Source organism: Oculina patagonica, chromosome 11 (genome assembly GCF_052425735.1).
Source record: "Oculina patagonica isolate OP01 chromosome 11, crgOcupat, whole genome shotgun sequence".
NCBI lineage: Eukaryota > Metazoa > Cnidaria > Anthozoa > Scleractinia > Oculinidae > Oculina > Oculina patagonica.
The window spans coordinates 12,856,697-12,877,940 of NC_135768.1; the positions used below are offsets into that span (position 1 = coordinate 12,856,697).

Genomic DNA, 21,244 nt, shown 5'->3' on the forward strand with positions numbered 1-21,244 from the left:
ACAATTATTTTATTTAAAAGAAAGCAACATTACAGTCAAACCTCTCTGTTCAACTACCACCCATTCTATACATGTACCCCTTCCATAATACCAGAATTTTCTTGTCAAATTTAAGTCCTTAATGCTTGATTTTTACCAAATACCAAGAGTTTGATGCAAATGAAATATTTTACAGCGGCTTGAAAATGCCTATTTCTCTAATTTTTCAGACATTGTGGCAAGCCAGAAGGGGCGAAATATTTAATGGCTCCTAACGCAGCCAGAAAATCATTTTGAATCAAACCTAATCTGTTTTAGTTCTAGCCTCGGTTAACTCTTTCAGTTGCCAGAGTTTCGGGCAAAATCATTTTTTGATGCGAGTTTAAGTGGGTGTTTTTCAGAAAGACAGCCTCTTAAATAAATAGGCAAGGAAAAAAGAGACGTTTTTTAAATAAATAAATAAATAAAAAGGCAGAGAAAGAGAAAGTCTGAAACAAAGTCGAAAAAAATAAAACAGAGCACAAAATTTCCATGGCACTACGTGGGCCCCGTTAATGCTTGCCCAGTCAGGTTTTTTATCTTCTAATCTTGTTGTATTGTAACGTCTTTCTATTGACACTGCAGACGTACTGGACGTTATAGAAGAAGAAGAGGCAGCAGTGAAGATATCAGTAGACAATTGGTATGTAACTGTCAAGATTAATAAATAAATAAATAAATTAACTTTGAGTTACCAGGGTAACATATTGGAGTGTTACGACTAACAAACGTGCAGCCCTTGGATTCCTGATCAAATCAGAATTTAGAAATGACTTTGATTGTTGGTTTTGTGTGGAGGGAGGAAAACCGAGAACTCGGAGAAAAACCCTTGGAGCATAAAGGATGAGGACCAACAACAAACTGAACCCACATATGATGCCAAGTCCAGGATTTGAACCTGGGCTACACTGGTAGGAGGCGAGCACTCTCACCACTGCATCATCCAGGCCGCATTCTGACTGTTAGTCTAATTATTATTTTTTTTATCTTAAAGCGCCAACGAGAAGGAAAAGCAAGCCCAGTGAGACACAGCAAAGATGACAGTGATACAATAGACTTGGCACCATCTCATTTTCCACCTCTCCCAACATCTCCTCTAGCATTGTTTGTAAGTATGTTAGCTGTTGTTCACTGATTGGATCACTTTCTATTTGATTTACTATTAATAACTTATGTGCTCCTTATGATACTCTTAGAAAAAATAAAACATGTTATTCTCACGGGTAAAGATATGATTTTTTCGCGTGAAAGATTGCCTGGTATTTCATTGGTGTTCATATAATAATAGGTTTTCTTTCTTGGTTTTATAATAAGTATTTAAGTAAATTTTTAGTTAGATTTTAAATAGTGTCCACCAATTAGTATACCTTTAGTGTACCTTCTGTGTACCTTTTGACACTATAATAAAGTTTATTATTATTTATCTTGTCTAAGCTGACATCTCTCTCTCTCTCTAGAACTCTTTTTTTAACTACTAGCTTATTTTTGTTTCACTGTCATTTGTGACTTGGCAATATCTCTTTGGGCTAATTTTGTGATACCTTTTTTGCCAGGAACCTTCAACGCCTTCTGAAAAAACAGTTGTTCCTGTGGCACCAACCCCTGACGAGTGAGTAATCCATGAGTAACCAAATCTGCTGGTCAGGAGCTCTGTTAAGCAAAAATGTGCCCAGTACTGACTGGACAGTTCTTCACATGCAGTCCAACCTAGGCCGAGCAGTAAAACATGTTTTCCTTCTTGGATAGGAAAAGCGATGACCTTGCCTAAGTCTGTTTTTCACTTGCATGTTCATATTGATGTTGTTAGTCAATGAATTGTTGTAGGAATAATCGAAAAGCAAGCAATCCTTCACCAAAGCTTTCCTCTTTCTTTTCTCCATTCTGAGGCTCAAATAAATCATTATGTTGATGGTTGATTTGACACATTTGGAAGCATACCACCAATGAATCCTATTGCCAGTCCACCAGTATACAGTTGAATCCCGATAACTCGAACCCTCAGTAACTCGAACTCCCGCTAACTCGAACCTTTTCCGATTCCCCTTCAGGTCGTTTTCTTACTAATTTTACCCTCAATAACTCGCACTCCCGATATCTCGAACCTTTTTCGATTTCCCTTGACGGTTCGAGTTATCGGGGTTCAACTGTATGTACATTTTATACAACAACTAGTTGCTTTATTTGAGAAACGTTTGTAAGCAACGTGTTTCCAGCCTTATGAAATGTGATTGTAAAAAGTGCCATTTTATAGCACCATTTTATATAACAAACAAATTTTATGTCGTTCTAAATTTCAGAGTTGGCACTGAAGTCATTCAAACTGAATCCTCTACTACTGTAAACACTGAAAATGCAAAAATACCAGCCACAAAGTTGAACACTTCAATCACTGTAAGTACTACAATTATATCACTGAAAAAATCGATGCACAAAATGCTGTTGACTTTGACGTTGTTCAGGGTACTGGTTAGTGTTAAAGAATAAATCTTCGTTCGCTGCGTGGCACTTCTAATTGTGAAGATTGAGAATAAAAGTATATTAAAAGTGCCAAAAAGTTCATAACAAGCCAAACGTTTCGGGCTTAGCCCTTTATCAGTGGTAAATTCGTCTACTCAATCTACTGGTTAGTGTATTGGTTTCAAGCCAGACGGGTTATTGTGCTCTAGTTTATGCGTTAAACTAATTCTCACAGTGCCTCTCTTCAACCAGGAGTATAAATGGGTACCAAAAACCTGATAAACTGAGCAACCCCGGGGCGGTAATGCTCAGCAGACTGAACATGTTAATGAGTTTGATATATACTTTATTGATGGCAGGCAGTCAAGAGAATTGTCATATTTTATTGCAATGAAAACCAAGTAGTTTTATTAACAACGCCCTTTGACTGAGTTAAGTAGAGATCTGTAAACTGGTGTATTTAGACTGGCCCTCTTCCTATAACAAAATCGAGCCTTAAGTATCTTCATAATTGCAGTTGGTTTGAGGTTGCTCACAATGCTGTAGGGGTTTCCCATCTTTTGTATTCTATCACAGCTACGCCCAATGATGTTAAAAAATACCTGTACAAATACCAACAAACAGTTAGTTGCTGTGGCAACACAGAAAGAGGTCAAATGTACCCTACTTTTGACTCTGGCCAATGAAACTTTAAAACAGCATTTGGTAATAATTTCCGTTTTTATATGTTTTTTTCAAGTTGACAAAATATACACTTTCAATTTTAAAAAAATTCCAATGAGTGGTGTAAGCCATCTTAAATTCGTGAAAAAATAAGTTGGCTCTGAACCCTTTATCAAATTTTTTGATATAAATTGTAAAATAGTGGTTCTGTCTGTTTAACTGAAATATGTCAAAAGAATAAAAAAACACCGAGTAATTTTAAAGTAATTAGCCTCAATGGTCAAGAAAATAAACGGTCTTCGCCAGCGTCATTGGGCTAGCTGCGATAAAATGCCAAGGATGGCAAGATTCTTTAGACTGAGCAGGAAATTACTGCAAGTAAAAAACAAATGATTGGAGAGGAAGGAACTGTGAAGCTAAAATCTGTTATTATTTTTGTGACAATCAGTGGTCAAACCGCAAAGGAATTCTCACTTAAAGGTCTTAAGTGTTGTGTGCCACCTTCAATTACACCAATGCAGTAACACCTTCAGTGTTACTGCGACAATTATTTCTTTACTTTTCAAAGAGTAGAGACATACCGTATTTTGCTTTCGGCGTTATTCACTGCAGGAAGATGTACAATCGTTGGTACTTAGCTATGCTCAAGTTACCCAGAAGACGGCCTCAAAACATGCTACTGTGCCTGCAGCTAACTCCAATAACAACCAAACAAAATCACCCACCAAGTGATAAAGTGAGTAAATATTGTGTTTTATTGAGATTTTGTGCCATAAAATAATTTTCTCATTTTTAAAATTGCATAACGTCTTTTAATCAGTTATTGGAAGCTGACTTTTTTGATCGAAACGTGAAGTGAAAAGAGAAATATTCTCTACTGTGCGTGTCTGGGTGATTTGTTTATGATGTTTAACGTAAAGATTGTTTTTGTCAATTTTCTAGCAGTTACAGAGCCAGAGTAGCTGGAATCTGAGGTGATTTTCATAACAAAATGCACTATTGAAACTCGTCGTACAGGGACATCCATACCATCCTGATAACCTACACTGACTGTGCGTCTGAGAACGGAAAAATGAAAAACCATAAACTTGAAAAGAAAAAATGAAACTTCTTTTGGCGAAAGAATACACTGAACTTCATTGGATAAAAGTGTGAAAAACCCTTACAAGACAACAAGCTTGTATATAGTCTTTCGTAGCAGAAAAATCAGTCTTTCTTCATTACATAAATGAAGACTGACATTTTAGAATATCTATCTAGGCTGTATTATATGTTCACATTACTACTGCAAATTTTAGTGACTGTTGGTTGATGCCAGTAAACCATGGGTGAAATTCAACTTTAGCCAAGTGTTGCTGTTAATAATATTAACAAGTATCTATTGTAACTAAAATGGATCATGTGCTAGGAACTGTTCATGATCTGTGATTTGTTATCTCAACGAAAAAAATTAACGTTGTAAGGCAGTGGTTCTCATCGCATAGCGTAATTTGATGCTTGTTAATGTTGGAATTATTCAGTAGCATAGAAAATTATCCAAGAGTCAGCATTGGATCTATCAAAAATATTTTATTGAAACCTCTTCCTTGAAGATTCCAAAAATGAGCTTGAATTGTAAAGTTCTGAATTTCGAAGGTGGACGGGAATATATATCACATGCTAAATTTTCAAGTTCTAAATATTTAGGCTGAATTCTTATTTGCTTAATTATAGAATAAATGACAGTAGCTTATAGAAAAGTTATTCATTACGAAGATCGAATCTCGTACGCATTCATTGTTCCTTATTGCGTTTGAGGCGAGGTTAGATGCTTTTAAGCGGAGCGTAAACAACATAACAGATAGGAAAGATGTGTGCTTAACATTGTTGCCAAAGAGAAACACGGTGCACAGCTTTATAGAGATGAAATGAACTTGAAATGACCTGTCGTCGCGCGCGCAATTCCTTGGCTTGGCGACTCTTTCCCTATGTTTCTTTCTTTTATGTTTAACACAACAAAATCAAGAAGAAAGTTAAGGGTTTTTTGTTGAATATCGTGACGTATAACGACGAACTTTTAGTGCACTAATTTACTACATTAGGTTTCCATGGTATCTGCCATCTGCGTAATCCCCCAGGCCCCCGCCCCGTCTAATTAGACCGCAATAAAAGTAACTAATCTCTCCTCAAACAAAAACGCCGCAAATCAGGAGTGGGTACGAGTGGATTATAAAGGGGGAGTAACAATCAAACAATAAGTAACAATCTACAAGAAGTCTGCCCGACCTCCATGTCTGAATCAGAGGTGATAGATAAGAACATTTTAGTTTCTTGAAATTTAAAACAGTATTTTCGGAAGTAAGTCCCGGTTTGCTTAACCAACTGCACCAAGATGTGGTTGGCTGATTTCTTTAGTGTTTATCCTGTTTAGCATCATAAGTTTAAATTTCGAGGTTCTTGAAAAACCTAATTTAAGTGGGAAAAAAAAAACGTTTAAGGCAATTCTTGGCGTGGCGTGGGTGTATTTGATTGTTATCTGAGGGACCTTCAGATCTGAGTTTGAGTACCAGGACGACTTTCTAATTTCACTCCAGTTACGTTCCCAGAGCCGTCAATCCTCGCTTGGAGACTAGTCAACATTGGTATGAAATGTGATCATTAAAAGTATCAACACTAGGTTTGAAAAGCAGTTCTCTTACTTGATCTCGTACTTCGATCTGAAGGTCTCTATTATGGGGACAGGAAACGTTGACGTTGGTTTGTTTGAGTATTCTGTTGATAGGTGTAAATATACAAACTCTTGTCACGCATTCTGTCGTTTCAAATGATCGAGAGATTTTAACATGCTGTAATTCTATTGGTGCATGGTTTTTCTTTGTAAAACGTTGGTAATTTTAGTCTCATTATGAAATAGTCAGGGTTTAAAGACAAACAAGTTGTAATTTAGGCACCGTCCACCTAATGTGTTTCGCACTGCGGCGTTCCCCCCTTTTTTGCCGTCCATACTGACACAATAGGGCTCCGTTTTCAAATGTCTTCACTCTAGAAAACATTTTTAAATGAATGCATTTTCGATGAAAACGACGAGTCTTTTTGATGATATCATTGTGGACAATAAGCGATAACGCAGGCGAAAGCGCATCAATAAAAATACATTGTTGTGGACGGGGCCTAAGGCCATGTTACACGAAGCAGTTTTACTCACAACGTAACGGGATGTCACACGTTAACATTCTTTAAAAAATGTTCCGCAGTTGAAGGACGTCTTCTGATTGGTTCATTTTGACAATATTGCATTACACGCAGTAGCCTGTGTAGTTTTTCTTTCCTTGGAACTAGAATGTTCACAGCGTCTATAAAAAAAAAATACGAGAAAATTGAGGGCTGTGAACAAGTCGACCTTGCAACTTGCGGTGCAACATTTTGTTACATTCCAGGTTGGAAAAGTAGGATGTTTCACGTGAAATAGTCTTGGCAACTGGAAATGTTGCGTTGCAAGTTGGAAGGAAAACTGCCTTGTAGGGAGATGGTAGGAATTAACGAAAAACTCGACCGAGGATTTGAACTATTTGTAGTCATTCCGTATAATTTATGAATCTGAGGCCGACATATTGTTCTGTTTAGTTATTCGTGTGGCGGTATAGTAGTCTGAACCCACCGGCATGTGAAGCGACTGTTTCAGCAGTTTACTAACTTGGCCCCAGAGATTTTCATTCTCCTACTGACATGAGAAACCGGCGCGCTGATCGAACTTTCGCGACTCGTTGTCGTTTCCTCAAATTTGATGAAGAAACGGAAAAACAGGAAACTTCTGTAATCAAGGTAACGGTTAACTTTATTTCAGGAAACAAATATAAGGACGTTGTTTGTTCACCCATTTTGCTCTCACTGTTATCTGGGAGTTCTTCAGCCAGGTTCACACTAGACACGTTACGACATAAAAACAGACCAGTTTTTGTGGGGGCAGAGCCCGCACATTGTTATCGACTGAGGGATTTATTTATTTATTTATTTGTGTGTGGGTTCGCTTGTGTCACGTGGTCTTCTGCGAGAGATCCTGGGGATGAGTCGGCGGTCTTGTCGAGTAGGCCATATTGGATTGGATTGTCCCCTCTGGGATTCGAACTCGGGACCTCTCGCGACCTCTCGTTCCCCAGTCAGATGCCTACCCGACTGTGCTACTCTGACATAGACATTCCGCTGTTTATCTGTTATCATGTGCATCAAAGAAATGTTTGAATCACCTGCTGCTCATAAATTTTCAAGGAATGAATTTGCAAAAAATCGCAAAGATTATTTGCCGCAATAAATAGCAGCCTTAAGGTAATTGAATGTACTAAATGAATTCACAAAAAAGAAGAATCAAATTTGAAATTATCAAGCCCCTACACGTACGCATCGGGACCGATTTTTTCGTTATCTTGTTATGCTTGTGTCGTTATGATACTGCCAAAGGGGGAGGGGGGGTATAAAACCCAATCAATTTTCTAGTCCAAATTTTCCAATTCCCATTTCCCAGCCTATTGTTTTCCCGATTTACGTTTTGAAAGAAAGAAAATCTTTGTTGAAACAGTTCTGACAGGAACTTTCCCGAAGAAATGGTTTTGATTTGATTCGTTTATGTAAAAAAAAATGTAAATGTAATTTATTTGTAATTTATTTACCCACGTAACACGGAAGAGCTCAGGAGATCGTTAAGACGTACGTGCATCCAAGATCGAATTGGAATTTGGAGTGTTGGTTTTTACAGTGTTTTCAAATTGAATCAGCGTCGATTTAAAATGCGCGCCTTTTTCATGAAACATATTTTAAATTGTTCTTTGATGTCCATGCAGTACATTTATATTTCACGTTTGCTTTCTCTCAATTTCTTTCTGCTTCCACGAACGTGATTTGAATGGTTCAAATAGCGTTTCTAGAAGCTGATATTGTAAGGAATTATGGGGCATCGGTCCTCCTACTCCTACACCCCCTCCCCCCGCTTACCTTGATGTTTTATTAGAGCAGCCGGTATCTTGAAAGCGGAAAACTTGGTGATTTCAATAAACGCGAAGAAAACTGGGGCAAGACTCATCTCGTAGTCGATTGTGGGACCGTTATTGGGGACAAAATTTCTTCTCGCCTCTTGTTTTGTCCCTAGTAACGGTCCGCGCCTACGGGATGAAACTCGCCCCAGATTTCTACTTGTTTGGCGAATTGATTTTTTCGGAAAGCGAAGCTTTCCGACGAGGCACTGGTCTCTCTGGTAACGCCCACAAACATTGATGTCTGCGGATGTCGCATGAGGGTATGAATACGATATCACCAGACCAGACGATCTGTAAACAAGTATCGCATGACGGCGTTGTATCACGTACGGCTCACACGATCGCTTTGAAAAGCTTTTGAAGGTCGTTTTGCACGGTAGAGATTTTGAATTGCGGACTTGACTCCTCTGTGCCCTGTGAACAAAGCAGAACTGATAACCAAGTGATTGGAAGTCAAACCGGATATGTTTTCCGCGAAACTTTGCCATTTGCTCGAGCAACTTCCAAATTTCAATCAAATTTCTTGAAGAAAGTTGCGAAGTTCTGTTTGCTTTTTGACAAGCTCCGATTTTCACCTTACGTTTATTAACTGAAGTAATACCACTTCTGTCTTATTAACTTGTGTGCTCGGCTGATTCTTGACGGATTGCAAAACGTCAGCGACAGGTTGAGTTAACATCGCCAAACTGGGAGTTTTGAATCGTTGAATAAACGAATAAGGTTTGTGACCGCGGGAAATGTTCTTTAAGGCGCTTTCCAAAAGTATTTCAACAATTCGGATTGGCCCGGGCGGGGAGGGGCGGGGGGGGGGGGGAAGTGCATTTGTACTTGTTCTAAAACAGAACCGGAGATTAAAATAGGAGAGTTGGGATAACGTCTGTCAATTGATAATTCTTATTCATTTGAGGCCAGGGTACAGTACTCCTCATCCGCTTGCAATCACGACGGAAAAGTTCGTGAACGTGAGCTGGAGATATGGACCTTCATCAAACATTTTGCCACTTCTTCTGATATACCTCAACTACCGTTCAGTTACTGGTTTACGTAACATTTGGTCTATTCTCTCGGTCTACGAGCACACTGTCACAAGGAGAGCACCCCTTCTTGTCCGATCACCCTATGTAAGAATGATGTCATAAAGCTCATCATCATCATCATCAAAACCTTTATTTACACACGATAGGGTTTAAAGCACAAAGCTCATGCAGACGTATATATGCAAATCTTCTCTGCTATAAAAGTTCGTGCTTAAGTTCGAGAAATAATTAACAATTACTTATCATGTCGACCAATAGTATACTGAAAAAGAAAAGGAACCACTTTAACGTTGCCGAGCGATAGTGATAGTAAAACGTTAAACCAGAATTTCGTTGCCAAAATACAGTAGTTGTGATCGGTGAGGAGGTTGAACTGCTTGAGGTCACTGTGATATACCGCCTTACCCTTATCCGCTTATCCAGGCGATCGAGGTCAGGAAAAACGCAAGCTTTGGTGATATTTTCGTCCACAGAATTCCTGATTTTCGGCTCCAGCTGGAGACAAGAATTGTACGCGTTGGTTATCGTGAGGGCTCTTGCTATTGAAAAAAATTGTTCCTTTTATAAGTAAAACCGAATGTAATATTATAGACATGATAGTTCTTTCTTGCCGAGATATTTTCCGAATTTTTCAATGTTTTCATGCGTGATGGCAAAGAAGGCGATTTAAGACATTTAAGAAGGCAGTCGTATCAGTCAAGATTAATCTGAGCAGTAATCGCCTTGAACAGCCGAGCCCATATAAACTATTCCAATAATGTTGCACTGTAGAGTACTTTAAGAATACATGATTGAGTCTGTTATGAAAATTACGCGCGATGTTGGGTTGAAGTTAAGTTCTTTTAGGAGCCCGGCTTTACCTTACAATCGGTTGATAAATGGGGTCGATGTTTTTAACACTCTAACTGGTTGTTTCCCTTGCTTATCGGCAGACTGTTATGCATTCTGATAGGATTAACTGCGCGTAAATTTATTTCTACTCCTGTCTATAGACGGATAAATTCATCGTAGAAATTCCTGACGAATATATTTGCTCTTCTCTGTATTCAACAAACTTCCACCCTAAAGATAATATCTTTTTGTAAAACCCGGCGATGCATTTTAGATATTGTGCTTGTAAAAATTATTTCCTTTATATATTGGGCTTTTCAAAAATTAAATAACTTCCAATTTTTTATCCAGAAGCAATTTACAGAGTATGTAACAAGTTTCATTGTTTCTTTGTTGTTTAGTCCATTAAAAGCGAGTTCTTCTTTTTCTTATCATCAAACTCTCTTTCCTTTGTTTTTCAAGTCCGGGAGGCGGAGACGGCTTTCTCAAGACTTATTGTATTGTACGCATTCGCATTTTTTGAAACAAGAGAGGGAAATTTGTAAGACAAAAGTTTAACTGATCATAATTATGGGCGCCCTGTCTGGCTGACGCCGTGAAAACCGCAAATAATCTTGTAAAGATGAAAAACGTAAACAAGCAAAGGTTTAATTTAGGATTGAAGCGAATCGCTTCCTCTTACGATAAACAATTTGAATTGTCTAACAACATGAATAGCTGTGAAGTACGAAACCTTGCCAATGCCACAAACTGACCGCATTCGAGGTTACTCTTCGTTGCTGACATTGTTGAAAGCCGCTGGTGTAGAACTTAATATTTACCGTTTCATTGACTTTATTTGAGTGTTTACCTTTGCTATCATGTTGAATGATTTTGATGCTAAATCATGTTAGTGACTTACATCTGACAAGACTGGCTCAAATTAAAATTACCTAACACGGCGAGTAACTGAAAAAATCCTTGCATGTGTCTTTGATATTAAATATACTCTGGAGTCTAATATGGTCTAATATGAATTCTAAAGATATGCCTCATTCGAACTAGCGAGAACATCCAGGAATGATACTGGAATTTAAAGCCGAGCTGGCTATACACCATATATATCACCTTGTTTCTAAGGCTTTCAGAACTTGACACTTCTGTTCGAATTTGCACGAACTGTTTATTTTGATGAAGTCGGGCCACTGAAACTCTCGCGTAAATATTTTCAGTATTTTACACAGAGCTATATCGAAAGGCGTCTCAGAAGCTCGTTAAGTGTTTGCAAATGGCCTCGACTTTTCATTAGCGTCACAAGCGTTGTCAGTTTATAAAACATCACTTATCACGTCTTTTAGGTTCCCTCCCAGTATGACAGTTTCCTTGATAACAATCAAGGTTTCGTTTTGTGGTGAAAATTGCTATATACAGAACTACGTCTATCCACCGCAAATTTGAATAAGTACGCCTTTCTATCAGTTTCTTTGATTTTCATCAAGCTGAAAGTTGTTTGTGCTAAGCTTAAAAAAAATCCGAGGCTTGCAATTATTTAATTTGGAGTGATATTGTGTTTGATGTGTGGAGCAAGTCCTTATCACTGCCTGTACCTCAACTCTTTTGTTCGCCTGTCAACGCACTGCTATCGCGGTGTGTTAATGGCATAAGAGGCGTGATATATAGTACGTGTGAGAAAAGATATGCAGATCTCGAAACATCCAGCCAATAATCCGTGAGCAAATATTTGCTAAGCCTAAGTCTTGTAATATTTGCATTCTGTTTGGTGGGCAAACATCGTACAGGACACCAAGTAAAGCCATCGAAAAGCGGCTTACGCTAGATCAAAGGGCGCCTGAATACAACGCCAAACGCAAGAAAGGTCTTTTGTGTAAAATTTTCACAACAAAGCGAGATGAACAGGAAAGAATGGGCCTGATGAAGCGCTAATTTCCAAGGAATTGCACTTCTTTTGCTAATGGCTTTGGCTTAAAAGTTCCATTCACTGATGTGCGAATTACATGCCACAATTCACTAATGAGAGAGCCTCGCTCGCTGATTGGTCGCTGTATGAATCTGTCAATATTGCTAATCTAATGACAAGGGTGACATGCAATCGACTAAACACTGACAAAACACCTCGCTAAAACCAGAATGAAATCACTCTCAAAATAGCCAGCATAATGGCTGCAGCACACAACATCGTGTTTACAGTTTTGTTGTTTTTGAGTTCGCTTTATTGCGCGTCTAGCAAAGAAAAGAAATGTGAAAAGATTAAGATACCTATGTGCCAAAGTATTGGCTACAACTTAACGTATATGCCAAACATGTTCAACCACGACACACAAGAAGAAGCGGCGCTTGAAGTTCATCAATTCTGGCCGCTAGTCGAGATCAAGTGTTCGCCAGATCTAAAGTTCTTCCTCTGCTCTATGTATGCTCCTATGTGCCAACCGAACTTCAAAGATGAAGTGCCCCCGTGTCGATCGATTTGTGAACGAGCAAGAAAAGGCTGCGCGCCTCTCATGCGTCAGTATGGCTTTTCGTGGCCTGAAAGAATGACATGCGAAAACTTTCCTGAACTTGGGGGCGATAAGCTATGTATGGGCCGTAACGCAACTGAATCTAATCATTCGTTAACAACAGCTCGGCCGAGCGATACTATTCCTCCAACGAAACCAGTGGCTGTTCAGGGGATTCGGCACGGCAACTGTTGCTCGTGCAAACCGCCGTTTGTGAGGATCACTGACGAAAAGCTTAAACCGAGTTTGCGGGACATTTCTACAGGGGGTGTCCCGTTTTGTGTAATGGCTTGCAATGAAACGTATTTCACTCAAGATCAAGAAAACTTTGCGTCCTTTTGGATTGGATTGTGGGCCGTACTGTGTTTTATCTCTACTCTTGTAACCTCGCTGACGTTTCTAATCGACATGCAACGGTTCAGATATCCCGAACGACCGATCATCTTTCTTTCTGTCTGCTACTGCTTTGTGGCCATAGGTTACATCATTCGATTCATCGCCGGATACAAGACCGTGGCTTGCGATTCGCAAGGCTTGATGAGGTATGAAACGTCAGGGCCAGCCGCATGCACCATCGTTTTTCTACTGATTTATTTCTTTGGCATGGCATCTTCACTGTGGTGGGTCATATTGTCCTTTACCTGGTTTCTATCCGCCGGGATGAAATGGTCAACAGAAGCCATTACTAACTATTCACAGTATTTTCATGTGGCAGCATGGCTTGTTCCAGCCATTCAAACCATTGCCGTTCTAGCGATGTCTACAGTAGATGGCGACCCCGTCAGTGGGATCTGTTTTGTGGGAAATCACAACCTTCAGAGCTTGATCGTTTTTGTTGTTGTGCCCCTGCTCGTGTACCTGGTGTTCGGGACGTCCTTCCTGATAGCCGGCTTTTACTCATTGGTGCGCATTCGGAAAGTTTTGCGTATGCAGACTGATAAACTGATTAAAACCGATAAACTTGAAAAGCTCATGATTCGCATTGGAGTTTTCTCTGTTTTATACACTGTGCCAGCCACTATTGTTGTGGCTTGTTACTTTTATGAATTTGTAAACAGGGAAACCTGGGAGAGATCCGTGGTGTGTGCGGATTGCGAGCGGGTAAATCAGGTACGGCCCGATCATTCAGTGTTTATTATCAAGTATTTTATGGCGTTGGTTGTCGGCATCACTTCAGGATTTTGGATCTGGTCTGGTAAGACAATAGAATCTTGGAGAAAATTTTGCTATCGGATGCTCGGCGTCTCTCAAGTAAGAAGAGAAGAAGGGAAAAAGACTGTAACGGCCACTGTTTGAATAAGCTGACTGAGTATTTGTTTTAATCAGAAATATTTAATACCTGCCAGCCCACTCGCTTGAACAAGCGCACGGTAATAAAGGTCTTTTGAATGCACAATATCAGCTTATTCGCCCGTGAAGTGCCGAGTATGTCAAACATTCACCACAAAACAGGCCAAACTGCCAAAGGAAACGACACGGAAAGTCTAATCCTTCCGGATTTATCAAACTGTATAAAATACAGGTATTGACTCAAAAAATCAACCACGCTGAAATATTACTTTAAACATGCATGAGTTACAAGACAAGTAAAATTTGCATAGGCTAATGGATTAGTTTCTTTTAGAAGTTATCGGTGAACGCTACGCGACGTTATTTAAAAAGCGAAGCTTTTAAAGAAACGTTATTTTATCATAATTATACAAGAAATCATAAATTCAAACATCTGCGTCGTTCACAACACCAGACTTTTTACATGCAGACAGCTGACTGAAGAACTCAAAAGGAAGAAAATAGGTTTTGTAGGTACGCACTGGACGTTAGCAATCCTTTCAATAGTCTAATTATGGTGCTAATTAAAGGTCCCAAGAGGGGCGCCCACCTTCAGACCATTAACGCTAGATCATTTAGCAACACACAGTCGAAATTTCCCTGAGTTGTAAAGCGCAGCACTGTTTTTATGCCTACTCAGAAAAGGAAGGTTTTTTTAGTATCAATGTATCATAAACACGTCGCTTTGAAACTGGCTATTTTTGTTGAAAGTTTTAATTTAAGATAATATACATCCCAGTTTACAATAAATAAGCAAGATTTTCTTAGTTTTAAAACATGTTTGTCGTTTTGTTGGTAGTAGGGGTACATGATCCTTGTAAACTAGTTACCTCGTCGATTTTTTAAACATAATCCAACAGCTTCAAATTTGAGGTACGCATGCGAGTGAAGAAACAATTTGTTCATGGAGTAGTTTCTTGTTCATCTTACCTTTACACATGACAAAGCACTTAACGAACTAAGAAAACAAAAGGTTGAGTTGCGGTGACAAATCCAACCCACTAATTAGCAGTCAGTCCACCATGCATCACCAACCACCCACAGTTATAAATCACTGTCTCGATTCTCGTCACGTCGGTGAACTTAGCTTAGCTTAAACTCGTGATAGTAAGCTCGTGGTGGTCTTTTGAAATTCTGTAACCGCGCACCACAACTAAATTAACTGTTCCGAAAATTGCCACAAAGGTTATCGCTAAATAATATTTTTAGCCGGAAAAGGCTATTCTTGATTGGACTGCTTACCTGAAATACAATCAAGTTGATGACACATTGGTTTATTTACAACTTGAACTCGGCAGGAGCGCAACAAAGCTCGATCATCGAAACATCAGTCTAATCAAGCGGAATTATACTGTAAACAAAACGTTTTGTCCTTCGTTGTTTAAAAACTATTCAGGTCTGTTTATGATCGGATGAGAAATTGGGAAAATGCTTTTACGCTGAAATTATATTGTAAACTTCCTTACTCGTCCTTTCCATCTCTCCTAATAAGGGGCCATAAGATAGCGCTCGTCAGAAGGAACATTTATTTAACAGTTAACTTTCCGAGGCCAATTTCCAGGCAAAAACGTGTTCGCTAACTACACTTTCCAAGTCGACAGTTTTTATTTTGAAAAGATGCAATAATAGCAAAATACTACTATATTCTGTAAAATAGGACAATTGTGTGGCCATGATCCCTTTTGCTCAACACTTTGGCTTGTTGTGCCACAGTGGGGAAGGAGGTTACTCCCTTTATGTCCCTTTATATAAAACCTATACAAGAATGAGGCGCCCCAAAGAGTATTTGTGAGTGCCAATTCCGTGGTATACTTTATATAGATATTATCTTTTTGGACTGAAAAAGAGTATAATCAAAGTATCAAATGCCCATCGGCCTGAATCTATAGGAACTCAAGCTACAATGTAGACCCTAGAACTCCAATCTTCCTTCATGGAACAATCTTCAAACGACAATCGACAAAGAGAGAAGGCAACAAGTAAAGCGCGACTCAAAATAATTTCAGGGTATCTGATCTGTTTTCTTTCAATGTATATTTAATAACCGGACTTCAGAGCGTAGTCTGCCGGAACGGTTTGTTGTTTCGGTGAAATTGAGTTAGTTTATCTGTCGGGCGTCTTTCTGGGGCTGGCTCAAATCCCCTTAAAATACCGTCCTAAGAAGCTTTCTGTCCCGATCTTATAGTCTGTATTGGGTGAAACGACACGAAATACAAGAAATATTCTAGCCATTAAGTTTCTGGATAATTTCTCGAAAACTCTACAAAATACTTATATTTTGATGAAACATTTGGTCAGCCACCGTACTTGTTTGTAGAAAAATGGTTTAAAAAGTGAATCGTGACGAGGTAAACAATCCTTGCGATTATCAAAAAAAGATAAGAAGGTTTGAAAGCGGATCGATCGGATTTGGACTTCTTTCAACTTTTGAAGTAGACTTTGTTCTAGCACTAATTGTCACGATCATCGCCGTGAGCACAATAATTTAAGTAATTGTGGAAAAGAAATTAAATTTAGATAAACATTTCAGAATAAAAATGAGCGACAGAAATACACAACGTTTCGATGTCGTCATGACATCATTTTCTAGTGACAAGAAAAATAACGGTTCAGCAGTGTTATGTATGCGGTTAGAGGTGTGAAAATGATGTCATGACGACATCGAAACGTTGTGTATTTCTGTCGCTCATTTTTATTCTGAAATGTGGAAAAGAAGCCTGAAATAAATATTCATGGTTCAGTGGGATTCGAACCTATGACCTCTGCGATACCGGTGCGATGCTATTCCAACGCGCGCAACAAAGCCACATATTGGAAGGCAGGGACTGGGGCTAAACTAAATATGTTGCGGTATAGTCAGTGTGCAAGATTCTCGTCCCCATAGCCCTTTCGTTTCTCTTAGCCGGCTGGGCCGGCGAGGAAACAAAGGGCTCTGGGGACACAGGATTTCCAGTCCTAGATCTGGACTTCCGGTCTCATGTATGCAGTCTGACGTTTCAAAAGAATGTATGGAGAGTCGTTACGTTTTCGACTTCCGTTAGGAATTCTTTGTTCCAAGCAGCCAATCAAAAAATTCGAATTTTCAAAAGTCTATGTCCCCAGAGCCCCCGTTCTCGTGCCAAGCCGGCTAAGAGAACGAAAGGGCTTGGGGACGAGAATGTGTGAAGGCCGGATTAAGCCAGCACCATCATGGAGCGTTGTACTTTTGTTAAATATCATTGTTTCCACTTCGAACATTCAGCTGAATGACGCAGTTTTAAATTTATATTGTACCTGTAAATAATAATTATCACTTTTTTTGCTGTTGTAAAACTGTTTTCTTTACACGACCATTTCTTTAAACTTATTTCTGTCAGGTGAAAAAACTCCGATCCTACCAAGTTTTGTTTAACGATAGATAGGTAACGTAGACATTTAAAAGTTGTATTCACGAGACCTCATGTTCATGTTCGGTACGTGAGTGCCTTGATAACTTTGCTCGTGGAAATTCTGAGGTTCCTCACAGGCGACCTTACCGGTTAGGCGCTTTAACTGTTCAGGAAAAGGAGTTATGCTAGAATAAGATTACCCCATGGCGCGTCAAGGATGATCCCGCTTCCATGATCTGTAGACTGGCAGAAAGCTGTCAAGTCCGGCCCTTTGATAATGATCCTCGGATCATACATTCATGATAAGAGGTTCAAGACGGACTGGAAATCTACTTGGACCATCTGTAACATTTCTTAGGCGGAGGATATCAGGTACCTTTTTGCGATTTTGCCTTAAAGGAATTCGATATCTTTGCCAAGACGTGAAAGACGTATAAGGTATTACTTCAGTTGCTCATGGAAAGCTTACAACACTCAAATGTTTAGTTCCCGACGTCATCAAATCGTACTTTTCAAGAGATGAATAATAACGATCACCATAGTTGTTTCTGTCGTCGGCACCGCCAAAGTTTATAAATCATTCTCGTCCCTATAGCCCTTTCGTTTCTCTTAGCCGGCAGGGCCTTGGCACGAGAATACGGAATACGAAAGGCTCTGGGGACACAGGATTTTAAGTCCTAGATTCTAGGACTTCCGGTCTTCGTGTATGCAGTCATGACGGTTCAAAAGAATGTATGGGAGAGTAACGTTTTCGACTTCCGTTTCGGAATTCTTTGTTCCAAACAGCGAATCAAAAAAATTCGAATTAATTCAAAAATCCTATGTCCCCAGAGCCCTCCGTTTTTCTCGTGCCAAGCCGGCTAAGAGAAACGAAAGAGCTATGGGGACAAGAATGAAATATAATGCAAAAGGCTAGCTGTGGAAAGGGCCATGAGTCGCAATCCCAGGGGGTCGATAGGGTAAAAGGCGTGAAGGGAGGTGTCAGTAGTATGAAAAGCCTCGGACAGCGTAGGGTCAGGGTGAGCAATGACGACATTTCCATAGGCAAAAAGACTAGACAAGGAGGTAGAGTTTCCATTTCTAAATCCCTGCTCTACGTTTGCAAGCCAAAGGTTGTTAAGATAGTGTCCATCCGTCCACCGATTAGTAGACTTTTCTACAATGTGTACCTCTTGACACTATAATTGACATGTCGAAAGTAACGCAATTTTCACTGCCTGCGCTTGACCAAAGACGTCAAATCAAGGAGTCACCGCGGAGTTAACAAAACCAAAATACACCTTATCAGTAAGAAAGGACTCATGAAAAATATAAGCGAAAGAGAAAACTTTCCTTTATCAAACAGAGATCAAAAGAAGACAATTGTCCGATGTTAGGGAGGGAGGGGAGAGAGGAAAGAAGGAAGGAAATGAAAACTTTATTATTGTGTCAAACCATGTATAGCATACTAATGCACGCCAATTGCATGGGACACTTATTTATCTTACAGCAATCACTACAGGGAAAAAAGACGTGATGTAAAGGAAGTCACTACATGCCAAGCAATCGCCTTTGAAAAGCATCTGCTAAGTCGAGACAACAGTGCGGGAAGAAAACGGAACTTCAAGGAACTGCCCGTGGACTTGTGACTTTACATAAAGACTGAATGATGAACCAGAAATTGATGATGAAAGAGAAAGAAAACTTTTTGACGATGTATCTGCATCCAAGTGTCCTAAAATTGCATTTCAAATTTTGAAACTTAAAGAGAAGAAAAAAGTGTGTCTGTTTTACTGTCTAAGAGTAGATTCACTTGATTATCATCTTCTTGAAGAATGTCTCTATATTGGTGATTTGTTTGATATCCTTTGGTAGAACACTATATAGCTTTGTGCCACGGAAGGCAAAGATCGGTTGGTCCGTATATGTACTGGTATAGAGGTGTGTCTAGTATCTCTATGTGAATACATGTGACAAAGCGTTTTGAAAATTTCGCTGTATTTTTATTAACACGTTAGAACAACAAAACGGTTTCTAAATATAAAGCGTTTTTTTGTAAAATGGCGTTTTTCTTTTTATTGATTTTTAAATTTTTTTAATTATACATTTTGCTTTTTTCCCCTCCCCCAGTCTGAGCAGTTTTACATGTGGCAGGGAAGATCGAGGGGTAAATCTCGTGACAGCATAATATCGAATTCGTATAGCACCTTCTTGACGTGTCTGTAAGATCTTGCTTCAAGGCAGTTACAGTTTCTTCGATGTGGCTTGGAGGAAGTACAAGAAAAATCTTAGTATTGGCAGGACTTTTGCTCCGCAATGTTCAGACAGACAGACGGCATCAAAGAAACAGTTGGTTCCTGTTTTAATATGAATAAATCATGTTAAGGCAATAAGAACTACAGATGTAGTATTTTAAAACTGTTTACGACGAAATCAGCTGATATACTCTATCGCAGAAGATTGGAAAGAAAGAGGCGAAAGAGCGGAAACAAATACTCCTAGGAAACGTACTTTACATATTATTATAATTATTATTATTATTTTATCCACCCCTGAATGTTCGCTTGATAAAATGTATGCTATTTACAAGGCTAAAAGGTTAAAAATTGTGAACGATGGCAAACAGCCGAAAACTTTTAGTTTCAACATTTTAATTTTATTATTATTTTGTTCACATCATTTCAGCGATCTGGAATGCTTAATCATTCAATCTGATCAGCGGTCCGGGAATTTTTCCAACCGGACCCCGCGCACGGAAGGCCTACCGCGCGAAATCATTTTGCAGGGAGAAGAACAAACTAGTGTTAGTCAGTTTGCTTTCTATAAAGTCAAAAAAGCAGCTCGTCAACCGTTGTTAACGTGAAAGGACAAAGTTGAGGTGGAACTGAAGGTATAGAAGTTCTTCAAACGGCGAGTATTCATTACCTTTATCGACATGATCGAGTTGAAGTTTATTGTACTTTGGCCCCGTCAGTAATCTGGATAAGCATGAAAGCGCATCCTTTTTATGAAACATGGCATGGGGCTCCGCATAGCCTTCCCCAAAGTTCAACAAGTGTAGGTTTCTTTCAATCGTTCCGTACGGTTGGGAGAAATTCAAATGTGCGACAACGAAAACTCCGCGTACTCGTGCGTAGTCGTACGTGGTCGGCCTCCGGACAAGATAAAGCGATGAAACTTGCAAGGGGGTCACCACGCTTGTTTAAAAGACAACGACCATTTTATTATTCCCCTATCGAGCTTTTCCCGTGAAGGAAATCCCGTAATGTTCTGTGTGCGCGCGCTAAATGACGCAAAAAAATATGTGCAGCAAGGATGTGCAATGCAATTTACTGGAATCACTTAATAGTATGTTTTTCAAAGATATCAATGTTGACAAATTGTGGGCCGTAACCAGACCTTCGCCATAGATGAGGCAAGATCTTGCTAGGGGGTTTCGGGGGCATGCTCTCCAGAAATTTTAAAAATCTAGAAGCTCTGAAACTCTTTCTTCGACATTTTTCATAAGGTATTTCTTCAGAACATTCAATCTTGTTTAACTTGGCCGGGATAATTTTCCCAACAAAAAAAAATTTTGTTTTTAATTTTGGGTTAAAATCTAGACAAGAAAGTGTCTCGTCTTGCCTAGGCCTCTCGATTATGCTAGTAAAACTGGCATTTATGCTACTAGAAATTCTCGCATAAAGCCATGCTAATATGCCTGATTTCTTTAAAAAGCCACTGAATCCAAGAATGCTTTGTTCAACAAACGTACAACTCACATCAAGCTCATATCAACAACAGGTGAACTTAATAACTGTTTGTTTATAAAACGGTCAAAACTCCAGCCAACAGCAACTAAACAGCATATTGAAGCACTACCAGCCTGGGTACACACAACCTAGACAGCACATTTTGTTCCTCTAACTCATAACTTTTACGTTTATATGAGTTCCTGAGACACACACAAGTAACACGTGGTGACACGCACAAGTAACACAACACAAGTACACAAGTAACACAATGCACAAACAGTCGAAACAGACAGAAAACAATCAAATTAAGTAATCAAAATTGTGAAA

General features: G+C 39.3%; 4 protein-coding genes and 1 long non-coding RNA gene across 6 annotated transcripts in view; 3 read left to right on the forward strand and 2 right to left on the reverse strand.

Annotated features, from left to right (window-relative positions):
- LOC144630350 (la-related protein 4B-like) overlaps positions 1 to 6,376 on the forward strand; it is a 37,160-nt gene extending 30,784 nt beyond the window's left edge. The window contains exons 17-22 of one of the 2 annotated variants that reach the window (XM_078488708.1): positions 604 to 661; positions 1,013 to 1,126; positions 1,572 to 1,627; positions 2,316 to 2,409; positions 3,751 to 3,874; positions 4,081 to 6,376. In XM_078488708.1, the coding sequence (XP_078344834.1) occupies positions 604 to 661; positions 1,013 to 1,126; positions 1,572 to 1,627; positions 2,316 to 2,409; positions 3,751 to 3,870 (442 nt within the window). In that variant the 3' untranslated portion in view covers positions 3,871 to 3,874; positions 4,081 to 6,376. The remainder of the gene's footprint in view (positions 1 to 603; positions 662 to 1,012; positions 1,127 to 1,571; positions 1,628 to 2,315; positions 2,410 to 3,750; positions 3,875 to 4,080) is intronic. The other variant, XM_078488709.1, reaches the window with a different exon arrangement.
- The window catches only part of LOC144630318 (uncharacterized), a 63,333-nt gene that overhangs the window by 31,117 nt on the left and 10,972 nt on the right, over positions 1 to 21,244 (reverse strand). The gene's annotated exons all lie outside the window — the stretch shown is intronic.
- On the forward strand, positions 11,777 to 14,771 carry LOC144629521 (frizzled-5-like). Its single transcript, XM_078487752.1, has one exon. It carries the CDS (start codon positions 12,169 to 12,171, stop codon positions 13,801 to 13,803), a length of 1,635 nt encoding a protein of 544 aa, XP_078343878.1. The 5' UTR covers positions 11,777 to 12,168; the 3' UTR covers positions 13,804 to 14,771.
- LOC144629954 (uncharacterized) lies at positions 16,278 to 17,480 on the reverse strand. Its single transcript, XR_013566440.1, has 3 exons — positions 17,352 to 17,480; positions 17,022 to 17,063; positions 16,278 to 16,707 (listed from the first exon to the last, which is right to left on the reverse strand). It is a non-coding gene; the product is annotated as an uncharacterized LOC144629954 (long non-coding RNA).
- The window catches only part of LOC144630360 (solute carrier family 35 member F5-like), a 41,395-nt gene continuing 40,170 nt past the window's right edge, over positions 20,020 to 21,244 (forward strand). The window contains exon 1 of the mRNA XM_078488720.1: positions 20,020 to 20,073. The gene's annotated coding sequence lies outside the window, so the exon portion shown is untranslated. The remainder of the gene's footprint in view (positions 20,074 to 21,244) is intronic.

What these genes read in the sequence shown, in the direction of transcription:
- LOC144629521 (XM_078487752.1), top strand. Translation starts at nt 12,169, where the DNA reads ATGGCTGCAGCACACAACATCGTGTTTACAGTTTTGTTGTTTTTGAGT.